Source organism: Stylophora pistillata, chromosome 1 (genome assembly GCF_964205215.1).
Source record: "Stylophora pistillata chromosome 1, jaStyPist1.2, whole genome shotgun sequence".
In the NCBI taxonomy this organism is placed as follows: Eukaryota; Metazoa; Cnidaria; class Anthozoa; order Scleractinia; family Pocilloporidae; genus Stylophora; species Stylophora pistillata.
The window spans coordinates 50,204,011-50,213,024 of record NC_142519.1 but is presented as its reverse complement, the minus strand read 5'-3'; the positions used below and the strand labels follow the sequence as shown (position 1 = coordinate 50,213,024).

Here is a 9,014-nt window from a genome sequence, read left to right as displayed (position 1 = left end):
AAGGCATTGTATTGCAATTGGTCATTGAGGCACTCAAGCCACCTCACCACGACAAGGTACGAACATTGAGGTGGAAAAAAGGGGTCTGTAAAATTGACTCCATGCTGATTCGAGATGAGAAATCTGTGTTCGAAGCTTCTTCAGTTCCACTCCAAGGAAATTTAATCTGGCTGATCTTTCGGTAAATTAGGAAGCGAGCTCTTCGGAGTCCTGACTGAGTTTGGCGCCAAAAGATAAATTTTTCGCGCCTTCGGGCTCAAAGTCTAGTGTGGCGGAGTTCACCAGATTTACGATAGTCATAAATCCCGCAGATTTAATAAGTTCGTCGGGTATTATTTTATTAAGAAGAAGATAGACCAGCTATTAGACCAAACGTGAACACAACGTGAACGAGGTCGGGAATCCTGACTAACCCCACTACTCCGAACGATGATTTGGCCGGCTGAAGTTCCCGCGTCGCCACACTTTGGATTTCGTCGGGAAATATCTTAAATACAACGCATATGAAATATTTACGCAAAGGAACGTCACATACCTCTTTCAAAAGTAGATACCAATGCTTGCAAGGGTCAAGTGTGACACTTGTAATCCTGCAAAGACTCTACGTGGGTAAGTTAGCCGTTGGAAAGGCGCACGTCGAAAATCCGACTGCCTCTATGACTTCATTTCGAATGGTTTCTAAATGGAAAACATGATGCTTTTCGACATTTCGACATGAAAAATCTCGTCGAGGTTTAATATTATAATATTGGTAAGAATTTAACCAGGATACGAGGCCAAGTCGTGCGACCGCCACAGGTTTTGTACCAAAACAATAACATCGTGTACTACGATCGCAAAGCGTGAACACTGATCAAGTGACGCAATACTGGAGATTCGATACGGTTGTTATTCCGGTCGTACGGCACATGAAAATTGCGATATCTTTTGTTACTGTTTTATGGCAAACCAAGCGAAAGAATCATACCTAAATAATCGAAAGAGAGGCTTTTTCGAATATATTTGTATCATCCACTGCTTAACCTCGTCCACAGACTTCGGGAAACTTGCCATCTTTTAGAAAACGCTAAAGAGCTCACTTGACTATTGCAATGCAAAGAGTTGGACTACGTGGGAGAAAGCATTCATGGAGAACAAGAGTTTTATCTCGTACATTCGCGCCCTTTTTTTTGATTGGTAGCCACTATCACATGGTCATGTTCATCACATCGAGGTTAAATTTTAGCGCCAAAACAACAGGAAACTCAAATTGGAAAATATTCATTCATACAATATATCCTAAATAAAGACGGCTAAAATAATATCTACGTTGTAATGAAATATATTATAAATATTTTTATAAGAAAAGAGTTGATTTGTCTCAAACTTTGTCCTACTACCATTCCAATCTCGTTCCCAGAGCCTGCGTTTCTACTGGTCAGCACCCAGACATTCGTTTAAGAGCCATTGAATTAGGGTCTTTCTGTGTTCTCCTTCATCAGCGCGTCGTTGTTTATCGAAGGTTTTCCGTATATCCAAATGCATAGTTGTCCATACTGTACTAGTTTTCTTGGTAGAAGCTTCAAAAAGTTATTACATCATATCAAATTTATTCACAGTCATGAACCAAACTTTAGCATCACATGCAGACAATGCGGCCAGTCATTTCGAAAATTCAATTCGTTCAAATCCCATATCCAGAGAGAAGAGAAGAAGAATGCACTGTTAAATTTTGCGAACGTAAGTGAGCAAGGCGATGAAGACGTAGAAGATGAAAACTCTGATGAAGAAGATGGAGAAGACAACGATTCAAATGAAGACACAAACTACGTCGACGATGTGACAAGATTCTTGGCACTGTTTATTTTAAAAACCAAAGAAGAAAATCAACTAAGCCAACAGACAGTCAATGCTATTCTTGACAATACAGGAGACCTAGTGGACAGTAGTTTAGTGGAAATGAAAAACAAAGTGGTGGCATGCCTTCAAAGCAGTGGAATAGAAATTGCTGATGTTGAGGGCCTATCTGGAGTACTTGATGAGCCAAGTATCTTCTCCCAAGCAAAACAACGTTTGCAGAATGAATACCAACAGATGAAGTACTTTGTTGAGAATTTTAACTTTGTGGTAAGTCCTTAGCTTATGTCCAGGCTTTAATAGATGTGATTAGAAGATATGGGACAAATTAATGTATTTTATCACTTGTGTTAACTTGCTTTAAAGTCATCTTAATTAGCCTTCTTATAAACACATGCATTACCAAAATAATATAAATATATTGATTATTATGCTGATATGAGTTTTAATATATATAGGAGCCACAGGAAGTCATCCTCAATCAATATGCTGAATATCGCTATCTGCAAGGCAAGCAAAAACTCTGCCTGGTCAAGGAAACATTTCATTACATCTCGATACTGAAAACCCTACAATCTTTGCTCAATCAGGCAGATGTTTTATGTGAGGTAAGCATCCTATTTGATGTATGTAGAACAGGGAATATAACAGGAACTGCAGAGATGGGTAGGGTTAGGTTTGCATTTTCTGATGTTAGCGCCCCCCCCTTCCCCCCCCCACACACACACTTGTTAGGATGCTGTGCAGTCCCTGTATAGAGCAGCTTTCGTATGACTGTGAAAAGTTCAGTGCCATGAACGTGTCGTGTCGTAACGTAGGATTTTAATTGGCTGGATTTTCTTTTTGCGCGATGTGATTGGCTAAGCAGTGCCGTGTCCGCGTAGTGACAGTGTTCGTGCAGTGTTTCGTGCCATGTTTCTTGCATTTGATTGGACGAGGAGTGCGTGTCTTGCAGTGACCGTGATGTTTTCTAGATTTTTAATTGGCTGACTCCTTCCCATGACAGTGTTCATGCCGTGAACGTTTCACAGTCATACGAAAACTGCACTAATAGTTATATTGAAACACTTCAGTTTATGGGTTACATGTTTTTATGGAGGAACTTGGGTGTGGTGATTTGGAAAACTCTTAGTTTTTGTGACAATTTAGATATCATTTTGAAGTTGACAATATTGAATCAATACCATTATTTTACATGACAGTCCCTCTAATAACAAATTACTTGTGGCACATTTTAATAATTTGGGTACTTTTGTAGGTTATGAATGGTCATTCCTCAAATGATGGAATTCTAAGAGACTATTGTGATGGTGAACAGTACAAAATGCATGCTCTTTTTGGACAACCTGGTAATGCACTACTTCTTCATTGTTACTATGATGATTTTCAAGTAACAAACCCGCTTGGATCAAAGACAAAAAAACATAAAATAGGTATGCTTTTCAATCATGTATTTACATGCATGTAAACTATTACGTGTTTTGTTAGGTTGCTGTTAGCATTAATAATTATCATGAACATTATTATTTATTGACTGACAAACTTTTGTTTTTTTGTGATGTGTGTTTCAAAGGAAAAGTCATCTCCTGTTTTTGTGTGTGTGTGTGTGCTTGTTGATGGTGTGTTTGCAGATGATGAAAAAACAAACTACAACCAAACTATCCACAAGATATTAATTGCATGTTTGTCATGTTTAAACAATATCTGGCAGGGAAATTTTGAGAAATCTCTAAAAACTGATCTTTTGGGGATATCCTATTCACTTATGAATGTTTATGAGGTTTGACATGCAACATCCACCATCCTAAATGTCAATCCTGTTCAATATCAAAATATTGAATGCGTACATGCAATGAGAGTAAGTTCCCTCAAATGTGCAGTGTAAAATAAGTGCAAATGTAAGGTCTGGTTCATACGACGTGCTTCTGTTGTGCTGCACAATAGCACATTTGTGTTGACCCAAACTAAAGAAGGTTCAGCCTTGATTCATACGTCATACCTAGTATGTTGAGCCAAATACCTTAAACATAAATAGGTGGTAAAAACAGTCAGCAGAATTAAAGCAGAATTGAAAAATATCAAAGGAAAACATTGTTTGAGGTATGCATTTGGTTTGGCACAACATGTTATGACTATTGCCATTGAAATTGATTTTTTTATGAACATCAGGAGCCTTTTACTTCAATCTGGGAAATCTTAGTCCAGAATACCGTTCTGTTATCAACTCAATTCAGCTAATTGCTTTGTGCCGAGTACCGCTCATAAAAAAGTATGGAATGAATAGGATACTGCAGCCATTCATGCAAGACCTGCATCAACTAGAGGCAGTAAGTATATTGTAGCATACACTTAACTGTCACCTAAATGTAAGTTCAACCATATAAAAATAATTAAGTGCACATTGTCATTAATATTAATTTATAATTTAATTAAAAAATATGTATTTGTTTTCTTCCTAGGATAGAGGTGTAACATTTTGGATAGATGAACAAGAAAGAACATTCAGTGGTTCCATTGGACCTTATTCAAGTGACAATCTTGGGGCACATTCTCTTGGTGGTTTTCAGGAGAGCTTTTCTGGTCTAAGGATTTGTAGAATTTGTATGGCAACTAGAGAAGACACTAACACAAAGGTAGTAGTAGTAGTGTGCATGCATTTTTGGTCATTATTCAATGTGTCAAGTGTAAAAGATTATTTACCGGCATTCTAAATTTTGTTACAAATAAGTTTAGACTTTTGATCAGACCCTGTGTCAATAGTGTTAATATGAGTCTACACTTCAAAGTTCATGGATTTGAGATGAATATACTATTATACAACTCATATTGTGAATGTCACATTGATATTAGTTTACAGAAGCAGATTTTCAAATTAGAACAAGAGCAATCCATGACAGACATTGCCGGCTTGTAGAAAATGATGCAAATCTAGAAGCAACTTATGGGGTAAAAACAAGAAGTGTTCTCAACCAGTCCCGTTACTTCCACATTACTGATGGACTTGTTCTTGATGTCATGCATGACCAACTTGAGGGAGTGCTGCCCCTAGAAGTCAAGATTCTGTTACAGAAGTACATTCAAGAGGAAAATTATTTCACACTTGAAATTGTGAATGACAGATTAGAAAGATTGTGGTATCCTCAATCTGATGCTAGCAATAAACCAAGTCCTATAAAGCCGCAGTCATTGGCAAACAATTCAATGAGGATTTCACAGTCAGGTTAGGAGAATGATGTTTTGCAATGGCTGAGTTACATATTACTATTATATATTATGTTATATTTTAAAAAGAAAAAGAAATATACAAAAAATATATATAAAAGGCTTTGTTGTATACTAAAAGTACATGATAATTTCATATTCTTTTTCTTTCTTTCACCAGCAGCTCGGATGTGGTGCCTGGCAAGAATGTTTCCTATACTTATAGGAGACTTGATTCCACAAAATGATGAGCACTGGGAAAACTTTTTGCGACTACTGAAAATTGAAGAAATTGTTTTTGCTCCTAAAGCAACACCACAGGTGGCTGCATATCTTGGAGTTCTCATAGAGGAGTACCTAGAGGACTATGTCAACCTCAATGACCGGCTTCCAATCCCAAAGCAGCATTACATGGTGCATTACCCAAATCAAATTATCAAGTATGTCTTTTTATATTGAAATTGTAAGCATTGTACATTTTGTACTACTGGGGGTTAGGGGAAGGGTATTACCACTTTATCCACCTTTCATAACTTTACATACCCTTTCAATATATGTATTATTAGCCCACTCAGACTTCATCATGCTGATTATTTAAGTTTTCTGAAACTTGCAGTGCAGCTTATACATGGGTATATAATGCAGTATTACTTATAGTTTTATGTGATGTTTAATGAATGAGCAATAATGTCTTATCAGGTTTAGAAGCATGAGGTGCAGCCGAGTGTTTTTAGACCTCATAATTATAAGATTTTGGTTCCACTGGAGCCACCATACATGGACTTTCATACTTCAATAGATATTTGACGTCACAGGCATGTGCGAGTAGCTCTAAAAGAAACTCCCACATGCTCAATATTCTATACATGGCAATCTGGAATTTTAGGGTGTGATGAGACCTTGATGAGGCTCTAAGTCTTCATCTAAACATGGACATATACTTCCTCTCAGATAAAGTCATCTGTCTTAGTGTTCTTTATATAAAGAATACTAATGAAGGTAATTTTTTTTATATAAAGGTTCATCTAAAAGATGGACTTAAAGGGGGACATTATCGAGTATAAAGGTCCATGCATGTAATATGTATGGTGTATCCAGTTGGCCCAAAGGCTTATGAATTATTAATGAGTTTTTGAATAATATCTAGTAATCTTTCATTTACAGAAATGGTCCCCTAGTAAGAAACTGGGCCATGAGGTTCGAGGCCAAACATAACTACTTTAAAAAGCTGGTAGACAACGTCAACAATTTCAAAAATATCACCTATTCCTTGGCTATGAGGCATCAAGCCCTTCAGACTTATCGAATGCAAAGTTCACAAGGCAACTATTTGAGAGTGTCTTTGGAAATTGGACCTGGTAAGGGAGCCATCATTAATTACTGGGGGGGAGGGCCAGTAAAATTTCTAAACCTTCATCCCAAGAAATCTTGTCCTCCCCAAATCAAAGCCTTGTCCCTCTCCCTAAATGCTGGTCCAAAATTTTTTGGCCCTTCCCAAATCAAAGCCCCCTAAACTTACCAGCCCTCCCCCAGTAATTAATGACCTAAGCATTAAATTAATTTAACCCCATGTTCAATGTCATTGGCTAAATCATGAGAGTTTCCTTTAATATATATATATATTTTATATAACTTTTTAGCTGTTGGAAGGGTAACAACTGTTCAAGAAGCAGGAGTAGAAGATGAGCTGCAAGAGGCAGACCCCCAAACTAAAGGCGACAGTTCACTGACACGCACATCCTGGGTTAAAGTTTATGGAACCAAATACGTAAAGGGCGATGTTATTGTAATTGACTACCACCATGGCTTTCCAATTTTGGGAAAGATCCAAAAGGTTTTGGTTGTTGAGAGACACATAGTTTGGTTTCAGTACCTTAAAATAAATGTTACTGAATTTGTCTGTCATTTAAATGCTTTTAAAGTTCAGCAACTGAACGAAATAAGATATATTAAGCAATCTGAGCTTCTAGATTATTACCCCCTTGGTCTCGTTAAGGGATTTGGTTGCTATGCCAACCAAGTCTTCGTGACATTGAAATACAGATTGGATCTTATGCAGTAATGATATTTTTGATTACATTTTGCTATATTGATGCATGTAAATAATACAGAAAAAATCATGATAAATAGTATATTGCAGAATAGAAAGTAAAGTTTCTTAAAATGGCTGCAAAAATATAAAGAAAAATTATTAAAAAGAATAATTACTTTTGTTTCAACTATGTTGTGGTGCTATTCATGCTCCATTTTTTCTGAGTAGAATTACTCAGAAACCAACTTGGATATCATAATGCGATTGAGTAATTTAACTCAACATTTGAGTTAGATTCTCTGAATTATCAAAGAGTTATTGGGTATTTCAATGATTTATGGGTGTTTTATTCATGTACTTTGGCCATTTTGGGGATGGATCGATTTGTAAAGGTTGTTTAATATTGTTCGAATTTGTGTCAATTGCTTGTGTACTATGTCTTGTCATAGTGCACGTGTTACTTTATACTGTTACATAATGTGTAGCAAATATAGCAAAAATATCCCAGCAGAAAGCATCCTTTGCTGGTAAAGCCCATCTCAAAATCATCCCTCATCCCTGTATTCCTTATGACAGACTCAACTTTTAGTTAATTTACTCAATACCGAGTAAATAAACTCACATATTGTGAGTTATATTACTTGACAAATTTTAGTAGAAATATTTGAGTAACTTAACTCAATATATTGAGTTAATTCCTGAGTTAACTCAAATTTTGAGTTAATCTAACTCATTTTGAATTAATCTAACTCATTTAAAAAAATGCTTTTTTTGCGGTGCTCTTCTTTATAGCTGGCGCATGCTTATCAATACATTTTTTCAGAATGGCTTTCAAAAAAGACCATGCTTCATTAACACAGGAGGATTTAAAGACAGGTGTGAGACTATTGGACCGTAAATCATTGTAAAAGGATATAGGATCATAATTAGCATAGTTTCGACAGGTGATGGTTCTTGGCTGGAATTTATGGTTATGCAGCTTCCGGACACAACCAATCATATCATGGTCACTTAAGCCGGCGGGAATGGTTTTAACACTATAAACATTCTGAGGGCGACTTGTGTAAATCACATCTAGCAGTGTTTTTGAATCTTGCGTTACCCTCGTGGGATCCTTGATTAGCTGTTTAAGGCCAAAAGACAATAGCTTTGCCTTCAGTTCTTTGTTGTCTGAGCTTACCAAATAATTGCAGTTGATATCGCCTGTCAAAATGCATTCTTTGTTTTCAGATGATACAGCAGAAAGCATCGACTCCAGTTTATTTTCAAAATCTGCACAAAGATGCTTTGAAGAACTCGGGGGGCGATAAATAAAACCAATAAGGATACCCTTAGATTTTGGAAATAGAATTTCTATCCAGATACATTCGATCCCATCGCGTTCCAGGTCTAGTCTTCTATGAAAGGGGACAGAAGAGGAGATATAAACTCCCACACCTCCACCTTTGCCTGTTTTCCTCGGTCTATTAATGAACGTATAGCCATCCAGTTGAACTTGAGCCTCTTCACTGTCCGATAGATGAGTCTCACTGAGGGATATGATGTCTATATGCTTGGAATCATCGATCATTTGGCATAGACTATCCTTATTCGCCACGAGGCCTCTGATATTTTGATGAATAATTTTAAGCCCATTTTTCGTTGACAAATCCCGAAGATCAGACAGGATGTCATGTGAACTAGAGGAGCCAACAGGACCAGGTTGAAGTTCAACATCATTTGCGAGACGAATAAGTAGTAAGGAAAGAGAGGAATTAATCGTAAAACGGCATCCAAGGAGTAGAAGTCTTGAATTCGGCAGCTGGAGATTCTTTGCATGTTGCGAGCTCGGTGACCGATGGTTAAAATGTTGAATTTTCACTGTCGTCAGACCGTGAGAAATGAAGAGAAGAGTATCACCAGATATATCGAAGTCAGGATTAGTCTTGGGAAGGAGTGCACCAGA

General features: G+C 37.1%; 1 protein-coding gene across 2 annotated transcripts; it reads left to right on the top strand.

The window, feature by feature from the left end:
* The first annotated feature begins 1,066 nt into the window (after positions 1–1,066).
* LOC111325078 (uncharacterized) lies at positions 1,067–7,256 on the top strand. Of its 2 annotated transcripts, none has more exons than XM_022928805.2 (9): positions 1,067–2,106; positions 2,295–2,444; positions 3,095–3,269; positions 4,006–4,163; positions 4,296–4,469; positions 4,687–5,056; positions 5,222–5,477; positions 6,202–6,395; positions 6,678–7,256. In XM_022928805.2, exons 1-9 carry the CDS (start codon positions 1,519–1,521, stop codon positions 7,097–7,099), a joined length of 2,487 nt encoding a protein of 828 aa, XP_022784540.2. In that variant the 5' UTR covers positions 1,067–1,518; the 3' UTR covers positions 7,100–7,256. The 2 variants fall into 2 exon arrangements, with proteins under 2 accessions (XP_022784540.2, XP_088616869.1); XM_088760743.1 differs by having other exon boundaries at positions 5,219–5,477.
* Positions 7,257–9,014: the final 1,758 nt, after the last annotated feature.